The 19903-nt window shown below is 45.8% G+C and overlaps 1 protein-coding gene across 5 annotated transcripts in view; it reads left to right on the top strand.

The window, feature by feature from the left end:
- Nucleotides 1-1756: 1756 nt before the first annotated feature.
- The window catches only part of SLC11A2 (solute carrier family 11 member 2), a 66379-nt gene continuing 48232 nt past the window's right edge, over nt 1757-19903 (top strand). Inside the window, exons 1-4 of one of the 5 annotated variants that reach the window (XM_083599277.1) lie at nt 8800-8861; nt 8902-9003; nt 12598-12739; nt 19063-19146. In XM_083599277.1, coding sequence (XP_083455403.1) covers nt 19113-19146 — 34 coding nt within the window. In that variant the 5' untranslated portion in view covers nt 8800-8861; nt 8902-9003; nt 12598-12739; nt 19063-19112. The other 4 variants (XM_083599274.1, XM_083599275.1, XM_083599276.1 and 1 more) reach the window with 4 other exon arrangements.

Below are 19903 nucleotides of genomic sequence, written 5' to 3'. Positions count from 1 at the left end.
TTTCTTGGGCTCCATGATCACTGCAGATGGTGACAGCAGTCACGAAATTAAAAGACGCCTGCTTCTTAGGAGAAAAGCAATGACAAAGCTAGACAGCATCTTAAAAAGCAGAGACATCACATTGCCAACAAAGGCCCGTACAGTTAAAGCTATGGTTTTCCCAGTAGTGATGCATGGAAGTGAGAGCTGGACCATAAAGAAGGCTGATCACCGAAGAATTGATGCTTTTGAATTATGGTGCTGGAGGAGACTCTTGAGAGTCCCATGGACTGCCAGAAGATCAAACCGATCCATTCTGAAGGAAATCAGCCCTGAGTGCTCACTGGAAGGACAGGTCCTGAAGCTGAGGCTCCAATACTCTGGCCACCTCATGAGAAGAGAAGACTCCCTGGAAAAGACCCTGATGTTGGGAAAGATTGAGGGCACAAGGAGAAGGGGACAACAGAGGATGAGATGGTTGGACGGTGTTCTCGAGGCTACCAGCATGGGTTTGACCAGACTGCGGGAAGCAGTGGAAGACAGGAGTGCCTGGCATGCTCTGGTCCATGGGATCACGAAGAGTCGGACACGACTAAAAAACAACACCCCTCCCATCTGACTGGGTCTCCCCAGCCACTCTGGGCGGCTTCCAACCAAATATCAAAAACAATACAGCGTCAGACACTAAAAACTTCCCTAAACAGGGCTGCCTTCAGGTGTCTTTTAAAAGTAAAATAGTTGTTCATTGCCTTGACATCTGCTGGGAGGGTGTTCCACAGGGCAGGCGCCACTACTGAGAAGGCCCTCTGAGTGGTTCCCTGTAATCTCACTTCTTGCAGCGAGGGAACCGCCAGAAGGCCCTCGGTGCTGGATCTCTGTTTCCGGGCTGGATGATGGGTGTGGAGACGCTCCTTCAGGTATACAGGACCAAGGCCGTTTAGGGCTTTAAAGGTCAGCACCAACACTTTGAATTGTGCTCGGAAATGTACTGGGAGCCTTATCGTGGCATAAGGCACTTGTTAACTGGTCCAGCTAGGGTTCTTTAAAGATAGCCATGCAGTCATATTCCCCTCTGCCCCCGAGTCAATGATACGTCTGCTCTTGTGGGTGTGTGGAGGTCTCTGAGGTCTTGTGTGTTCAGCTCTTTCTTATCAGAAGAAAAACCACATAGAAGCCAGAAAGGCTACCGAAAGTCTTCAGGTCTACTGGCTGATAAATTCAGTCTTGATGGAGCATTTGAATCAGTGGATCAGTGATAGACTTTGTATTGTATTGATTTATCTAATGAGACTTATCAGGGCTGCACTTATCATAGGTGGAAAATGTGCAGTTGTGCCAAGTTCTGTTCCTAAATGACAAAAGAAACCCCTCCCAAAACAAACTCTTCCAGATTTCATTATATTTTATGCACAAATCATTGGAATGCTTCCTTCATTTTCACCAAATGGCTTTTTAAACTCTTTCCCCCATATCAGTAACATTTGCCCAATATAAGCCCGCTGTGACCAAGTCCAGAATGATCAATTGCACCAGCGAACAGAACTAGGATCAAAGTTTATTGTGCCCAATTAATTCTCCATTAATTATTGGTGTGTCAGTTATATTATTATTTTCAGAGCACTCTGCCCCACTATACATAATTGGGTGTATGTCTTTAAAAAAAAGCAAGCAACCACATAATTGGTTTTGCCAGGCTATTTAAAACAACCCTGTCCATTACTAGCCTGGGAAAGGCAAAGTCTGGTTGAAGAATTCTTATCAGCTGGAGACACTTATATAGGTGTGGGGTTTTTCCTTGTTGAGGAATCTGCAGTGTGAGAAGCCAACACCATCAACATAAAATGACTAAAAAACACCTCTCACAGCCCAACTGTGAGATGGGTAAGTATTAGCATTGCTTATTATTTAGGCTGCAAGTGGAGATGAGGTTTCTGTTCTGCTGGGTAGTTTAGGTTTTCCCTGTAGCATTCACATACCCTCCAACATTTCTCAAATTAAAATAGGGACATCCTATTCTATTCTTATTCTATTTATACCCCACCCATCTGACTGGGTTGCTCCAGCCACTCTGGGGAGCTTCTGACATATATAAAAACATAATAAAACATTTTAAAAACTTCCCTATACAGATGTATTCTAAAGGTTGTATAGTTATGTATCTCCTTGGCTCAGAGGGCTGGATAATTCCATACCCTCCAACAATTCTCCTAAGAAAATAGGGACGTCCTAAGGAAAAGTGGGCGATTCCGGGGTCAAATCAGAAACCGGGACAGCTTCTGTAAATCCGGGACTGTCCCTGGAAAATAGGGACACTTGGAGGGACTGCATTCAGATGGGTGCAATCCTGTGTCTACTTTCCCCATCAAGCTCAATGGGACTTACTACTTAGTAGACATGCATAGGGCTTGTGCTGTGACTCAGATAAGGCTTTGATGGTCCCCTTTCCTGCATTCTCTGGAAATGTGATTTGGATTGCATTTGCTGGTCTAATTTGTGGATGATGCAGTCTCCTTGTGGAGGGACTGGAAGTGATGGGCTTTTGGTCGTGCAAGGTAACCAAAGGCAAAGGAGGACGGGGTGCCCGCAGAAGCCAATTGTAGCAGATGCTGTTGCATCCTTCCATGGTCAGCTACACAGCCTGAAACCCCCTCTTTTATACACATAGCTGTTAAAGGTATAGGTACCTGAACCTGAAATAACACAACTTTCTTTCTTCTATTGTTTAGGTTGCTCCCCAGCTTTGAACAAATATTATTTTATTTGTATAGGCATTTAAGAGGTCCCCCTCCCTCCATTTTTCCTTGTACAGTATGTGATTAATTGAAAAATTGCATTTACAAATCTGTTGCTGTTTTTATTTAAAACAGCCCTATCCTCCTTTGTATCTTACCCACCCCTGCCAGAAGGTCCTCCTGGCTGCCATTCAAAGAATCTGCGGTCCTGGACAGACAAGATAATAGCAGTCTACAAATATTTATCTAAAGTATTTATTGACTGCCCTTCATTAAAAGAATCCTGTGAGTTTGCAAAAAGAAAAGCAGATAGATGACTTTCAGTGAGCAACTGTAACATGCATTTTGGCAGCAATGTGTCTTGGTGATCTGGTTCCTAGCTAGGGCATCAGCTGCTGGGACATCCTTGAAAGAAAAAGTGGCCATAAAACATTTGTATAAGCACTAAGCAAGGGCTGAAATAGCCCAATGGCTCTGGCGAGTCTTAATTTCCTCCCTTTAATCTTAGCCCCCGTACATTCATGTGACTTTTAATGTCTAAGGTCAAGGGTTGCTTTTGTTATAAGAAAAAAACTGCTCCCTGTCCCTTATGGGGTACCCAAGAGCCCATATAGAGTCCTTATGTAGGTTCTCTATCAGTAGGAGAAAATAACAAGAGGCCAACCAGAGAATATTGAGAAGCAAAGCAGCTAGTAAGCCTGATCTTTATTAACTGTTGCAACGGTGCTCACAACCACACGCAGGAGGCAGGAGGGACCCCGAACAAAGGTGTGCCTGCCCTTATATAGACATTTGGAATTGCCCACCCTTGAGCCCAAGACTACCCCCCATACATCATATATACATCAGAGAAGGGGCTGTCTAGAACAGAATCCTGTCTGACACAAAACCTGTTGATGGGTTTACCTGGCTGTTAATGGATTTACCTGGGCAGCCTGGCTAGTCTTCTGTGATGATAAATACTTAATTCCTGAGTCCAGGTCACAGGCTCGCCCTATTCATATCTTATATGTGCCCTTAAGGCAGGATTTGTGAGCAAAGAGGCAATGGGGAGGTTTTTCCCATTTCCTCCCTCCTTCTAGAGAAACATTTGAGGTCGATTTGGGAGAGGCAAAATGGTTACAGGATTTTTTCCCCCTGTACTATTTCAGACATGTGGTTTATATATTTATGTGTGTGTTTGCTTGGTACATTTATTTTATAGCTTAGACCTTATAATTCTCATAACGCTTTAAAACCCTCTTCACCCCTGTTTTGGTTTCTACAAAATGCTGCAAAAGACAGAATATCCAGTTAAAAGGACCATGGTAAGTAGCAAAGACCTCTATGTCTCCTGGGACACGGCAGAACTGCTGGCAGTTAAGAGGAGACAACGCTGGATTAGATAGACAAATATGTCTGATTTGGTTTAAAGCAACTTAGAGCTGTTTCTCTTAGCTGTTTTATTTTTAAGGACTTCAGCAATGTTCACATTGGTGAATTAAAAGGCAGCAAGGCTGTTTTCTTCCAACTGTGTTTCAAGCTTAATCTGCATATTGCTGTACACACCTGATGTACATTGCCTAATATGTTTCCCTCCACCTCCCCAACTCCTGTTCAATGAAGACGTCGTCTGTGCAAGCATGCACTGTCTTCTGCACATGCCCAACAGCTGCCTCAAATTTACACATCTCAGTTTAACTGTAATGTGAATGTGGCTTACGTTGTCCTCTTGGATGTAAGAGGAGTTGAGAGAAGAAATAGGACCAAATGGCACTATTTCTCAAGGAACTGCACTCTGCATTCAAACACCAGCGGTGGGAGCGCATGGGAGCCGGAGTAAATGGTAATGTGCTTGTAAATCAACAATAGCAAATACCTTGTATGTAGATCTTGATATGCTGATGAGCCGCCAAGTTTATAGATCAAATATTAATTGCTGGTGCTGGAAAGAAGCTAGCCCTGCGGTCCTGGGCATGTGGACCATAATTCAACATGAGCGAAGTATGCAAGCAGCACCTATCAACTAAGTAATTTCTATTGCTTTCAATGCAACTTACACTCCAACAAGTGAGTGTCAGAGCAATTGTGTCCTCCCTTTAGGGCTGGCCCAAGGAATAATAAAATCATAGAGATTTTATTTAGAAGACATCTGAAGGCTTTTTAGGGAAGCTTTTAAGGTTTAATAGGTTATTGTATTTTAATATTCTGTTGGAAGCCGCCCAGTGTGGCTGGGGAAACCCAGTCAGATGGGCAGGGTATTATATTATTATTATTATTATTATTATTATTATTATTATTATTATTATCTAGTCCAACCCTCTGCAATGCAGGAATCTCAGCTCAAGCATCCATGATGGTTGGTCATCCAACCTCTGCTTTAAAACTTCCAAAGAAGGAGAGTCCACAACCTCTAGAGGGAGACTGTTGTACTGTCAAGCACCTTTTCCTGTCAGAAAGTTTTTCCTGATGTTTAGTTGGACTCTTTTTTATTGTAACTTGAAGCCACTGGTTAGGGTCCTAGTCTCCAGAGCAGAAGAAAACAAGCTTGTTCCCCCTTCTGTGTAACAGCCCTTGAGATATTTGAAGATGGCCATCATATCTCCTCTCTGTCTCTTCCTTTCCAGGCTAAACATACCCAGCTCCTTCAAGCGCTCCTCATAAGGCTTAGTTTCCAGACCCTTGATCATCTTGGTTGCCCTCCTCTGCACACGTCCCAGCTTGTCAACATCCTTCTTAAATTGTGGTGCCCAGCACTGGACACAGTATTCCAGGTGTGGTACTATTACTTCCCTTGACCTGGACACTATACTTCTGTTGATGCAGCCTGGAATAGCATTAGCTTTTTTAGCTGCTGCGTCACATGGGTGACTCATGTTCAGCTTGTGGTCCACCAAGACCCTGAGATCCTTTTTGCATGTACTGCGAGCATAAGATAGGTGTCCCCTATTTGTATTTGTGCATCTGGTTCTTCCTGCCTAAGTGCAGAACCTTACATTTGTCCCTATTGAAATTCATTTTGTTAGCTTGGGCCCAGTTCTCCAATCTTCTAAGGTTACTTTGAATTCTGATTCTGTCTTCTGCGGCATTAGCTACCCCTCTCAGTTTGGTGAGAGTCACAACCTTCATTGTATGCTCAGTACTGGAGGGGGGCAGTTAGAAAATTGCAAAGACAGACAGAAGAAAAGGCAGACAAACCTTCTGACTCTCTTTGATCAGTGCCCATCAATCTGGGAGTATGGTAATAAGTAGCAGCTGCTGCAACACCTGCATGCATGCTGCGCACATACAGTCAAAGCAGCCAACATCTATGCACAAGATTGTTTTTTATTGTTTAGTCGTGTCTGACTCTTTGTGACCCCATGGACCAGAGCACACCAGGCACTCCTGTCTTCCACGGCCTCCCGCAGTTTGGTCAAACTCATGCTGGTAGCTTTGAGAACACTGTCCAACCATCTCATCCTCTGTCGTCCCCTTCTCCTTGTGCCCTCCATTTTTCCCAACATCAGGGTCTTTTCCAGGGAGTCTTCTCTTCTCATGAGGTGGCCAAAGTATTGGAGTCTCAGCTTCAGGAACTGTCCTTCCAGTGAGCACTCAGGGCTGATTTCCCTAAGAATGGATCGGTTTGATCTTCTTGCAGTCCATAGGACTCTCAAGAGTCTCCTCCAGCACCATAATTCGAAAGCATCAATTCTTCAGCGATCAGCCTTCTTTATGGTCCAGCTCTCACTTCCATACATCACTACTGGGAAAACCATAGTTTTAACTATACGGACCTTTGTTGGCAAGGTGATTTCTCTGCTTTTTAAGATGCTGTCCAGGTTTGTCATTGCTTTTCTCCTAAGAAGCAGGCGTCTTTTAATTTCATGACTGCTGTCACCATTTGCAGTGATGAGGTATATATTTATATGTATACGTGTGTGTGTGTGTGTGTGTGTTTGTAAAAGTGTGTGTGTACACACACACACACACACACACACACACAAATATAGTATTCTACTAAGTTTTATGGCAGTGTAAAAGGTTCAGCAGCTGGCAAGTCACTGCATGTATTGCTTTTCAAGCATTTATGGCGACGTGCTGGAAGTTGATATTTTTTTTTGTTACCTGTGGCAGCAGTGGTTGCACACAGCTGCCCGGCGAAACACAGAGAAAGATGTTGCCCAAGAGTACAGCAAACTAAAATGGACACGTGGTCCTGGCATCCCACAGAAAAGCTGCAAAGCTACAGGTTCCACAGGTCGTACTGACTATAAAACACACTCCACTCAGCCTTCTTTATGGTCCAGCTCTCACTTCCATACATCACTACTGGGAAAACCATAGCTTTAACTATGTGGACCTTTGTAGGCTTTAGGTAAAGGTAAAGGGACTCCTGATCATTAGGTCCAGTCGTGACCGACTCTGGAGTTGCGGCGCTCATCTCGCTTTATTGGCTGAGGGAGCCGGCGTACAGCTTCCGGGTCATGTGGCCGGCATGACTAAGCCGCTTCTAGCGAACCAGAGCAGCGCACGGAAACGCCATTTACCTCCCCACCGGAGTGGTACCTATTTATCTACTTGCACTGGTGTGCTTTTGAACTGCTAGGTTGGCAGGAGCAGGGACCCAGCAACGGGAGCTCACCCCGTGGCAGGGATTCGAACCGCCGACCTTCTGATCAGCAAGTCCTAGGCTCTGTGGTTTAACCCACCGCGCTTTACGCCCATCTTAATAACTCTCTTGTGTTCAGGCTTGTGTGTGAATCCCCCCGTCTAGCTCTAATCTAAAGAGTGCAGGCGCCGCGTCGGGGCGGACTACTCTGCATTTTCCTAGCTCCGCGCGTCTAGCTGCACCGGGAGGCGCCTTCTCCCTCCGTTCCCGCCTCTCGGCCACACGGCGAGCCAATGAGGGCAGCGGGGCCCGGCGGAGGGCGGGGCCAAGGCTCTTGATGGAGCTGAGCCATGGAGCCAGGAGGCGGCTGGAGGCGGCTGTGCTGCCGGCGAAGGTAAGGCTTGGGGGCGGCCAAGTTGGGGCGCGGGGCGCCCTGGCATGCATGCAGCTGCTGAAAGGGGGGGGGGCTCATTTCAGCAGCGCGGGGGGGGGGAGCTGGGCGCCGTTGTCCGCCAAGGTTTGCACACGTGTCACCTTCTGCTGCGTCTTGCTATCCCAGGGGTCAAGCCGGTCGTGGGAATGAGACAAAGAGGGGAGGGAAAATAAGATTACTTAACCTAATTGTCCAGCCCGAGGTTTGGAGGAGGCGCTGCTTTTTTGATGGAAAAAAAGAAGCTCAGTTGAGGTTTTATTTTTATTTTTTCTCCCACCCCTTGGGTGTTTTTCTGAATAAATGCAAGGATTATCAGGCGAGCCACCAAACTTGCTTTAGAGGAAGACCCGGGGAACTGGCCTCGTCTGAACGTGGTTTTCAAAGGAAGAGGTTTAATTCTTGCCGAGTCTCCAACTTTTCGCGTGTCTTTTGAAATGCTTTGCCCTCCGGAGCTGCCGTGCATTTCGGGGAAGCGCTTGCTTGCTGCTGGCCTCCATTTGCTTCTGAAATCATTTGCACAACTCCCTCGCCCTTACTCTCTTCCAGAAAACTGTAGGTTTTGCATGAAACCCGGCATGTTTTTTTTTTCTGGTGGTTTGCTCTGAAAATAGGAGCTTTCCTGCTATCCAAACATCCTCAGGCGCCTGGTTTGGGGGGTGGAAGGTTGCTGATACGATTGCAAGGTTGCGTTTTCACGTGGGTCGTTATCTCAAGTGAAATCAGTGGAGGAAGGGAAAGCAGGAGACAAGAGGAGCATCTCTTTCCAAACCAAACAGAGTTGCAAGTCAGCGTGACCGGAGGGCATGTTCCTTTCCAGTTCTAAGTGGCCTGATCCTTTCCACCCCTTCCTCTCCTTCCCCCAGCAGATACTCCTAAAGATTGTATTCTTGAATAATACACCAAGCCTTGCCTTGGAGTCCATCCCAGGTTTTTATTCTGGTCTGGGGAGGCAGAAGAGGGCACTCTGGGAAAAGCAAAGAGCTAGGGATGACTCTTGTTTAGCATGTGACACTTGCAACCCAGTCTAAAGCATGTTTACTTGGACTTTACAAGGCCAGGTGTTACCAGTGGGGTTTTATTTCCAGGTAAGTGCGTTTAGAATGGAAGCCTAAATCCTGTCTTCTGTTTCAACACTTTAAGCAACAAGGCTAAATCCTGTCTTCTGTTTCAACACTTTAAGCAACAAGGCTGTGCCTTATTTCTAGGCCTCCAGGTGTACAGGACTCTCACCCCGCGTCTGAAATACAGGAGCAGTGTACTTCTGAATGCCACGTGCCAGGGAGAAACAGGCAAGAGTCGTAATTTTCGTAGGTTGCCTGTGATTTCCCCAGGGGTGTTCTGTTGGAAACAATATTGGGCTAGATCAGGATTTCTCCAGCTGTTTTTGGACTACAATTCCCATCATCCCTGACCACTGGTCCTGCTAGCTAGGGGTGATGGGAATTGTAGTCCAACAACATCTGCAGACCCAAGTTTGGGAAACCCTGAGGAGCTAGATTAACCTTTGTTCTGACCTAGGAGGGAGCCTGTGTGTTGTGGAGCATAAATCTGCCCATTTCAGTGTTTTCTTTTCCATCTGGGCCTTGTTATGTTGCATTCTGTGTGAAGGAGATATATATATAGTAATGCTTCATGAATAGGAACTAAAAACTAATCCCAGTGCATGTGCTGTATTTCTCTTCTCCAGTTATCATCTTGCAAAATGTTTGTGTGAGAAGGTTACTCAGATTTTCTAGCAAATACAGTGGTACCTCGGGTTACATACGCTTCAGGTTACAGACTCCGCTAACCCAGAAATAGTACTTTGGGTTAAGAACTTTGCTTCAGGATGAGAACAGAAATTGTGCTCTGGCGGCGCAGCAGCAGCGGGAGGCCCCATTAGCTAAAGTGGTGCTTCAGGTTAAGAACAGTTTCAGGTTAAGAACGGACCTCCAGAACGAATTAAGTTCTTAACCCGAGGTACCACTGTAACTTGAATGCCATCCTTACAGCAAGGATTGCATTATTGCATTGCCAATAGAAAACAGAGAATTGTTTTTAAATAGTTACCACAGAGTCTCCCAAATTTGGGTCTCCACCTGTTTTTGGACTACAACTCCCATCATTCCTGACCACTGGTCCTGGTAGCTGGAGATGATGGGAGCTGTAGTCCCAAAACAGCTAGAAACCCAAGTTTGGGAAACACAGAGTTATTACAACGAAGACACAGGCCAGCCAGTATTGTTGACACAAGTCAGTTAATATTGACACGGGCTCAGCCATTTATTTTTAAAGCAGGGGGATTCGGTTGTTTCTGGCAATATAGTATAAATGAGTTGGCCAGACATACGTTGTCCTGAGGAATAATCATGCACAGTCTAAAACTGGGTGAGTGAACAGGATGTGATTCAACAACAGCACCACTGCTGAGTTTTGTTCTTAAACTCAGACTTGCGGGTGAAGACTGGTAGATGTCAGGCTTCATGATGCACTGTGTGTCTTGTGACACAGACAGTGAAAAACTGCTTTTCACAAAAGCTTGCTCAGATAAAGGCCCTCTAGTTTAACAGCATTTCTTTGTTTTCAGGGCTGCTAACCACGTGTGGTTACTCCTCTTAAATACCTATTGGTCCCATGTAAGGAAGAGTCCAAGTTAGCAGGAACTAAAAACAGTCTGTTGCATTAAAGTAAAGGTAAAGGGACCCCTGACAATTCGGTCCAGTTGCGGACAACTCTGGGGTTGCGGCACTCATCTCGCTTTATTGGCAAAGGGAGCCGGCGTACAGCTTCCGGGTCATGTGGCCAGCATGACTAAGCTGCTTCTGGCAAACCAGAGCAGCGCACGGAAACGCCGTTTACCTTCCCGCCGGAGTGGTACCTATTTATCTACTTGCACTTTTGACGTGCTTTCGAACTGCTAGGTTGGCAGGAGCAGGGACCAAGCAACGGGAGCTCACCCCGTCGCGGGGATTCGAACCGCTGACCTTCTGATCAGCAAGTCCTAGGCTCTGTGGTTTAACCCACAGTGCCACCCATGTCCCCTTCTGTTTCATTTACTTCGAGGCAAATAATTGGAAGGATGGAGTAGTAAGGTTCAGATTTCAGGTCTGCATTAATCGCTAAACTGTTGCACCTTATGCATATGTATTCTCTCATACTCGTTTAATAATGCTTAAGGTTGAAGGCCTGACCCAACTTACCTGGGAGTAAGCCCCATTAAATTCAACGCAAAGTCCTTCTGAGTAGACATAGTTAGGCTTGCACTGTTACTTGAGCTGCGAAACTATATTTCTTCTCTTCTTGCTGGGGGAAGCTGGAGTCAGTCCTAATTCCAAATCGGTTGCAGTTTTGGATCAAGAAGTGGGGAGAAGCGGTTGAATTCGGATGGTGTGTTGTAGGCAACTGATCCCTGTTCAAACCGGCATAAGTGCCAGTGATTCTAACAGATATGGTTTTCCCCTCCCCTCCTTTATCTCTTCTCATCAGACTGTTTCCGTGGTTTGGCTTGAGAATATTCTGCCCTTTTTCCTGGAAACTTGGGGAGGTGTACGTTATGATACGCAGAGATACAGATACACACACATACTTAACAGTTAATGCCAAAGTAGGCTTCCCAGTGGTTCACAAAACCAGTTACATAAACAATACAAAACCAGTTACATAAACATTTAAAATATAAGCAGACATAATTAAAGTACACAATAAAAAACTCCCATTAAAATAGGACAGCAATTAAAACAGGTGACTTGAGTGGAGAGATCAAGGGAGCAGCTGGGTACAGTGGCGTAGCGTGGGGGGTGCAGGGGGGGCCGGGCGCAACATCTGGGGGTTAGGGCAAATCCACTGGCTAGGGGGCGCAAATCCACGGGTTAGGGGCGCAAATCCACGGGTTAGGGGGCGCAAATTACTTGCCTTGCCCCGGATGCTGACAACCCACGCTACGCCACTGGCTGGGTAAACAGGCTAGTCCCTTCTATGCTCACAGCCGTCCTGTCACAAAGGTTGACCAAAGCCACTGCACTTTAGGTATTGTATATTACATGTGTGTGTAGGTCACATAGCACCATTCTCTTTAAAAAGCCACCTCTGGAAAAGGACTTGCCTCTGAACCCTGTCTGCAAGCACAAACTGCTTGCAAATGTATGCCAAAGTGATGGCGGTCACACCTTGCCTGCCCCATACCTGGTGCCACTTAAAATTTAGGGGGACAGTTGTGTGTGTCTTGGCAGAAATGCCCTTGTGGGTCACAGTAGGACCTCTTCTAGGGCTAACTACATCCATGGGTCAGAGTCTCATCGCACCAGCTGCTTTTTGCTTTCCTGTTGTCATCATTGACTCAAATGAGTCTTTGTGCATAACGTATAATTAGCTTCTGGGGAAGAATGGCTTAGCCATGAAACTTCCTGGGTGGTCTTGGAGAAGTAGGCGGTTTGAACAGGTACCAGCAGTCTTGTCATCTGAGCCAACCAAAGACATTCTGCTGTCTCGGGCAAAGGAAGATGACCTCCGCCGCCACCCAGTTCGATGTATAAAAGCCGGCCAGTTGAAATATTAGTCGTTGAGCATCTCCTGTTACTAGGTCCAAGGGAACCAGTAAGGGCTTTGAAATGGTTTAACGCTTCCACCAGGGAAACTATAAAAGCATAGACATGACCCACTCTTGGGTTGTATCCAGGGCTGTGCATAGTCTGAGTGGAACAGACCTTTGCATGCAGAAATGAAACTTCACTTTCCTCCCCACTCTGCAGCTTAGCACGCACCCCCAAAATCTGCTCCAGGGATCACCCATTCCAGCTTGTTGTCAAAGGGTTTGCCTGAGCTCCCCCAATAGGAATACTGGATGTGAACCATTTTGAACTCTACGGTTGGGCTTATCCTCTCCTGTTCATTTCTTTCCATATTAGCAACCACCTCTCTGTGTGTTTTGTCAGGAAGCCCATTTTCTCCCTTTCTGCCCCGTGCAAGGCCAGCTGCTGAAATAAGGCAAGGATTGGGCATTCAGTTGAATCCATGTGTGTCCTGTGTTTTGCGGTTTTTTTAAACAAGGTGAGCCTGAAGCGTATGTGAGTTAGAGAAATCAACTTTAAATCAAGTTGCTGGAGAGAGCTGATCTCGCACTCAGCTGCTCCCCCCTATATATGCATGCTTGTTCTTCATTTTCAATTGTAGTGCGTACGTGAAATGGGCATCAGCAAGGGTGCCATAGCTCTGCAGCAGCTCACATGCCTTGCCTGCCCTTCAAGGATCTCCCATTAAAGGAATTTTGCTAGCGGGGCTGCTAAAGACCTCAGTGAAGAGCCACTGCCTGTCATCTGAGAGTGCTAGGCTAGTTTGCCTCCACGTAAGGACGCGGGTGGCGCTGTGGTCTAAACCACTGAGCCTAGGACTTGCCGATCAGAAGGTCGGCGGTTCGAATCCCCACGACGGGGTGAGCTCCCGTTGCTCGGTCCCTGCTCCTGCCAACCTAGCAGTTCGAAAGCATGTCAAAGTGCAAGTAGATAAATAGGTACCGCTCCTGCAGGAAGGTAAACGGCGTTTCCGTGCGCTGCTCTGGTTCGCCAGAAGCGGCTTAGTCATGCTGGCCACATGACCCGGAAGCTGTCTGCGGACAAACACTGGCTTCCTTGGCCAATAGAGCGAGATGAGCGCCGCAACCCCAGAGTCGGTCACGACTGGACCTAATGGTCAGGGTCACTTTACCTTTTCCTTTAAGGTGACTTCACGTGTTGTGTGCATGTCCAGGTTTGTGACACTCCATGCAGCTGCGCATCCTTTGCACGCACGCAAAAGCAGCCTCTCGGACGTGCCCCTTTGCACACCTTGCTGCCGAAAGTCAGATGTAGCAGATTTAAAGGATAGTAAACTTCCAGACACCTTTACTGCCCATAATTTTCCGCTTCTAGACTTGAACCCGGCTTTATAGGAGGATTATAGAAGAGCAGAGAGGCACTTGTGCCAGGAAAATGTGTGATATGGCACGTCGCAGAGAGGGTACTGCTTGCGTACATGCCTTGCTGGGGCACAAGCCTGCAGTACTGAGCATTGTGTACAGTTCTTGTCCCACCTGTAAAAAAAAAATGTTGTAGAGATGGAAAAGGTGCAGGAAAGTACATCCAAATTTATTAGAGGGCTGGAGCAATGACTCTATGAGGGACGGTTACAAAACTTGGGACTTTTTTTTTTTCAAATGGAAGAACCCAGACATTCCAACTGTTAAAGATTGGCAAATAAAATTATTCGAATATGTGGAACTAGCAAAAATGACGCAAAAAATTAGATACCAAAATGGTACAAAGTTTATTAGTGACTGGAATAAATTTATAACATACATTGAAGGAAATTATAGAAGTTTAAAAACCACAGCAGGTTTGACATAAATCTTACGGTGTGTAAAATATTAACAATGAAACTGCAAAAAATAAGAACCTTTATTAAGAAGCTCGAAATCGGGAGGGAAGGAAGTCAATAGGTACATAGAGGAGGGATATAAATAAGATGAAAGATTGTAATGGAAATTTATGTTACCTTTTTGTTGTTTATTGGTGTTTTGGTATTATTGATTTGTTTACTTTTGGTTACTTAAACGAAAATTAATAAAAAGAATAATAAAAAAAAAACTTGGTACTTTTTAGCTAAGAAAAATAGGTGGTGTGGTAGAGATGTCTCTGTCCCATAACTTGGGGTTGTGCAGTGGAATTAATTGGCCTTAAGTTCAGGATACGCGAAAGGAAGTCACTCTTACACACAACATGCAGTTAATTTATGGAATTCACTGTCGTGAGATGTGGAAATGTCTTCCGACTTTCAGGGCTTAAACGGGAGGATTGGCTCATTCATGGAGGAGAAGTCCATCGGTCATTATTAGCCGTAAAACAGAAGCGCCACTTCCAGTAGGGTTGCTTCTGCATTCTGAAATGGAGGTGCGATTTGAAATTTCTGGGCATCTCTTGTTCCCTGTAGCTAGGGGAATCCGTTTACCGCAAGCCGAAAGCTTCAGCTATGCCTCTGGGGGAAATGCATCAAGTAGTAGAGTGTGCTGTTTAATCAAGCCGAAGACCTTGATTGAATGAGGGCACAGTTCTTTCCTGACTTGTTGGAATGCACTGGCCCTAGCCTCCAGAGGACGTGCTTCCCTCAGTCTTTTGGCCCTTCTGAAAGAGAGTGTCCTGCTTTTGCATCCTTATTATTCGTTGGGAAGATTCTTGGGAAGAAATGTGGAAACCACAAGTCCAGTCTTCCCCAACCTTTGGACTTCAGTTACCACCAGCACCAGTCATTTGCAGGAGGTTAAAGGTAAAGGGACCCCTGACCATTAGGTCCAGTTGTGGCCGACTCTGGGGTTGCAGCGCTCATCTTGCTTTATTGGCCAAGGGAGCCGGCGTACAGCTTCCGGGTCATGTGGCCAGCATGACTAAGCCGCTTCTGGCGAACCAGAGCAGCGCACGGAAATGCCTTTCACCTTCCCGCCAGAGCGGTACCTATTTATCTACTTGCACTTTGATGTGCTTTTGAACTGCTAGGTTGGCAGGAGCTGGGACCAAGCAACGGGAGCTCACCCCGTCACGGGGATTCGAACCGCCGACCTTCTGATCGGCAAGTCCTAGGCTCTGTGGTTTAACCCACAGCGCCACCCGTGTAATTCTGAATGGGACAATTTTGGCAGGATGCTTCCGCCACACTCTTTGATGGAAGCATATCCGTGCAATGGCTTCAGCTAAATAAATATTATCTGTATTATATCATGGAGGTGAACTTGATTGTTAAATATTTTAATTGTAATGGAAAACTCCACAAGCAGACTAGGATCCTATTTGCTTTTGCTCTCAAGCTGCTTGCTAATCCATATTTCTGTATAACAAGTTTTTTCATGTATTTTTCCTTGAAGTGAAAGCAATGCTAAAATTGACCTAGTTCTGACTCCTGCCACCCACATCTGCTTCTCTGCAATTAGTGCTCCTGATTCATATTTTAAAAAATGAGCAGCCATTTAAGTATTCAAAATGATATTTGCTTTGGTTAGTTTCCCTTTCAACTTGCTTAGAGCTTCCTAGGACTGGCTGACAAATTAAGTCCTTTGTATTCCTTTCTTTTATGGCTGCCTTTCCCAGCTTTTTTTCTCTTGTATTCCTTGTCCTTTCCTCTACTTGTTCCCTTTGTTGAGCATAACATATACAGTGGTACCTTGGGTTATAGACGCTTCAGGTTACAAACGCTTCAGGTTACAGACTCCGCTAACCCAGAAATAGTACCTCGGGTTAAGAACTTTGCTTCAGGATTAGAACAGAAATCACGCGGCGGCAGCGGGAGGCCCCATTAGCTAAAGTGGTACCTCAGGTTAAGAACAGTTTCAGGTTAAGAACGGACCTCCAGAATGAATTAAATTCTTAACCCGAGGTACCACTGTATTAAAAAACTTTACGCATTTAGTCTGACCACTGAGATTTGAGCTTTCCTAGGGCAGAACTTCAAGGTTGTGGAAAGCGGTGTGGAATATTTGTATGTTAAGCAGTTTTGAAAAATGTTGCAGTGATGGGACCAGCCGATAGAACCTGAAGCTGGGATGAGGAGCCTGTGGTCCTCCAGATGTTGGTGGACTCCAACTCCTATCATCCTCAGCCAGCATAGCCTGTAGTCAGGGATGTTGGGCAATGCATTCTGGCAACATCTGGAGGGCCAAAGATTTCTAATCCCTGAAGGAGACAACTAGCATGTAAAAGGGATGATCTGGGCTCCCCATTAAACCCTCCTTATCTCAAGCCTGCACCCTTGTTAGACTGAGAGTAGTAAACTGCCATATCAAAGTTCTGGCTCAAGCAACCTCCTTTGTAAGAGGCATGAGAGAGTTTAGTGTTTATTAGGAAAGAAAGAGCTTGTTTGTTCTGGGGAAAGATTACAAGAACAAACTATTTCAGACACATCTTGGGAGAGCTGTCTCTGCTATATAGACTGAACTGCAGTTGGACTTTGGTATCACTGAAAGCTGTCTATTCCTGCACAGTGGGAATAAGGGGGAATGTGGAACTGCAGACAGAAACTCAGGAACTTTGTATGTTCACCTTAAGGTTTGTTGTTTTCTTGCATTTATATCCCACCTTTTTCTCCAAGGAGCTTGAGGTGACATACATGGTTCTCCCTCTGCTCATTTAATCCCAAACAACAACCCTGTGAGGTAGGATAGGCTGAAAGGCAGTGACTGTCCCGAGGTCACCCAGCAAACTTCATGGCCAAGTGGGGATTCGAACACAGGTCCCCCAGGTCCTACTCTGACACTCTAACCACTGCACCACACTGGCAAAGAGACACTCTTCTGCCAGTTTTGGCAGAACCAAACTTGCCTACCCCGAGTAAAAATGCTAACTACAGTAGGCCCTCTGATTACGAATTTAATTCATTTTGGGGGTCCATGTTCACCCTGAAAAAGCTATAACCAGAGGTGTCACTTCTGCGCACGCACACGGCACAATAGAGCCCTTCTGTGCACATGTGCAGAGCGCTTCTGCGCATGCGCGAGTGGCGAAACCTGGAAGAATACGCTTCTGGGTTTGCCGCTTTCGCAACCCGAAGATTTCATATCCAGAGCGGTACGTAACCCGAGAGTCCACTGTAATGTTAATCACCCTTTGCTTGCAGCCACATTCCCCTCTTTTTTGTGTCTCTTTCTAGTGGGCACCTGTCAGTCAAGTTCAAGAAATGGCACTTCTGTTCTCAATGTAGTATTGAAATAAAAATACTCCACAGGTTGAAAAGTACTGTGTGTAAATTCTAGCAACACTGGCCTTTTGGCTGGAGTTGCTTGGTAGATCGTTTGTTTAATTTGTTATCTTGCCCAGGGCAGCCCAAAGTGACTTGTATCCAAACAGACAGATAGAAAACCCTCCGTAGATACAGTCATACCTCAGGTTGAATGTGCTTCAGGTTGAGCGCTTTTCGGGTTGCACTCCGTGGCAACCGGAAGTAACGGAACGCGTTACTTCCGGGTTTCGCTGCTTGCGCATGCGCAGATGCGCAGAGTGACATCATGCGCGGAATCGGCAAAACTCGACCTGTGCACGCGCAGATGCACCGTTGCGTCTTATGTTCTATTTAGGATGCAGACGGCGCTCCGGAATGGATCCTGTTCGCATCCCGAGGTACCACTGTACAATAAAACCAAGAGGAAAAATAAATGCATGAAAAACATCCCAGTTCCAAATGCATCAAACAAAAAATGATCCCTGGTTCCAAACGAATCAAGCAAGTGAGCCAAGACACTAATTATAAAATAAGGAAAATGTTCCTTGAGGAATTCCCTTCTCTTCATATCCACACCTGCCTTCTGGTTGTATATCGTGTTATGAGTGGATGAGGTCTGTCATATGACGGGTCCATCCACATGACACAGAATTGGGCTCTTACATCCTTTACAGCAGTGGTTGGTAGTGACCACCTGTGATTGATGGGACTGTGAATAGGTTGAAAAGTGCCTGGGGTGGGATAGAAATTTACAAGGCATTTGGGTTGGGCTCAATGGTGGTCTAGGAAACCCTGCTTTATAGTCTCTTCAACATGAATTTACTGAGCTAGATGATGTGTTGGTGTGTCCACAGGCTGATTTGCTGGGGGTGCAGCATTTTTTAATTATTTTTTATTGAGTTTATATACCGCCCTATACCTGGAGGTCTCAGGGCAGTTCACAGAAAAGATCACAACGTATATAATCAAAATGAAAACAACAACCCAATAACACTCCCCCCTGAAAAGAGTCCCATTTTAAAAGGGTATAGGATGTTGATTAGGTCAGCCAAAGGCCTGGTTAAAGAGGAACGCTTTTGCCTGGCGCCGAAAGGTGTGTAATGAAGGCACCAGGCGAACTTCCCTGGGGAGAGCATTCCACAGACGGGGAGCCACTGCAGAGAAGGCCCTGTTATTGTGTTGCCACCCTCCACACCTCTCAAGGAGGAGGCACACGAAGAAGGGCCTCAGAAGACGATCTCAGGGTCTGGGTAGCTTCATATAGAAAGAGGTGGTCTTTGAAGTATTGCGATTCTGAGTTGTTTAAGGTCGATGCATCTTGAATGCAGCAACACTGTGTCTTTTTTAGACCTTCTCGACCATCTCGTCAATGCACCCACATCCTCCACTGTAAATGCTGTGCTCAAAAGGACATGAACCACACTTTGGCTGTGTGGTTCCATGTGTGCTCCACTTCTCCACCATTTTTCCTTCCATCATCACAGATCTATGTGTTCTCTTACATTTGCATCTCCAGCCCCATCTTCCCTGGAAGAGGTGAAAATAACAGACTCGGACTGTTGCAGAGTCTCATTAAACTTCGGGCTCCCCATGCAGCCATGTCCTAATGATTTTTACTTCTTTGTGCTCTCTCCTAGTGAATGTGACCTCTTCTAAAGAGCCTGGCTCTACAGAGAAAGCTCCCACCATGACACCGGGGAAGGAGCATGAGGCATTATATGGTAAATTTGCTATTTCATTCGTTGTTGTTGTAAGGAACTTGATGAAACTTTTCAGACCCAACGGACAGAAAATCCAAAAAAAATAATCCTGTCTTTAATTGAATGTCTACTGTTTTCTCTGTCTTATGTACCAGTGCGAGGTGTTAATTCGGGACAGTGTTTGGGTTTTTAAGAAATCATCATTATTAAATTTCTATACAGTGGTAACTCGGGTTAAGTACTTAATTCGTTCCGGAGGTCCAGTCTTAACCTGAAACTGTTAAATTTCTATACTGTCCTTCATCTGAGGATCACAGGGCAGTTTACAATATAAGAACGCAAAAAGACATACCTTAGTAATAAAAAATTCACACACACAAACACCCCGGCAGTTTAAAAGGCCGCAGATTGTTAAATTAGCCAAAGGCCTGGGAGAGGAGGAATATTTTTGCCTAGTGACTAAAGATATGCAATGAAGGGGCCAGACGAGTCTCCCTGTGGAGAGCCTCCTACAAGCGGGGAGCTACTGCAGAAAAAGCCCGTTCTCATGTTGCCACCCTCTGGACCTCTCGTGGAGGAGGCACACGAAGAAGGGCCTCAGGTGATGATCGCAGGGTCCGGTTTGGATCATATGGTTTCCTTGAAAGGAAGGTCTGTGATGTCTTTAATGTATATGGTTTTATTTACACATATATACAACCTGTGCATATAGGATGGAGAGGCTCACAGGAGATCTTCCTCCAGCAGATCTTCCTCCTTCATTAGGTTTCCAGCACAG

This window comes from Podarcis filfolensis (assembly GCF_964270895.1).
Source record: "Podarcis filfolensis genome assembly, chromosome: 2".
In the NCBI taxonomy this organism is placed as follows: Eukaryota; Metazoa; Chordata; class Lepidosauria; order Squamata; family Lacertidae; genus Podarcis; species Podarcis filfolensis.
This window is presented reverse-complemented; position numbering and strand designations above follow the sequence as displayed.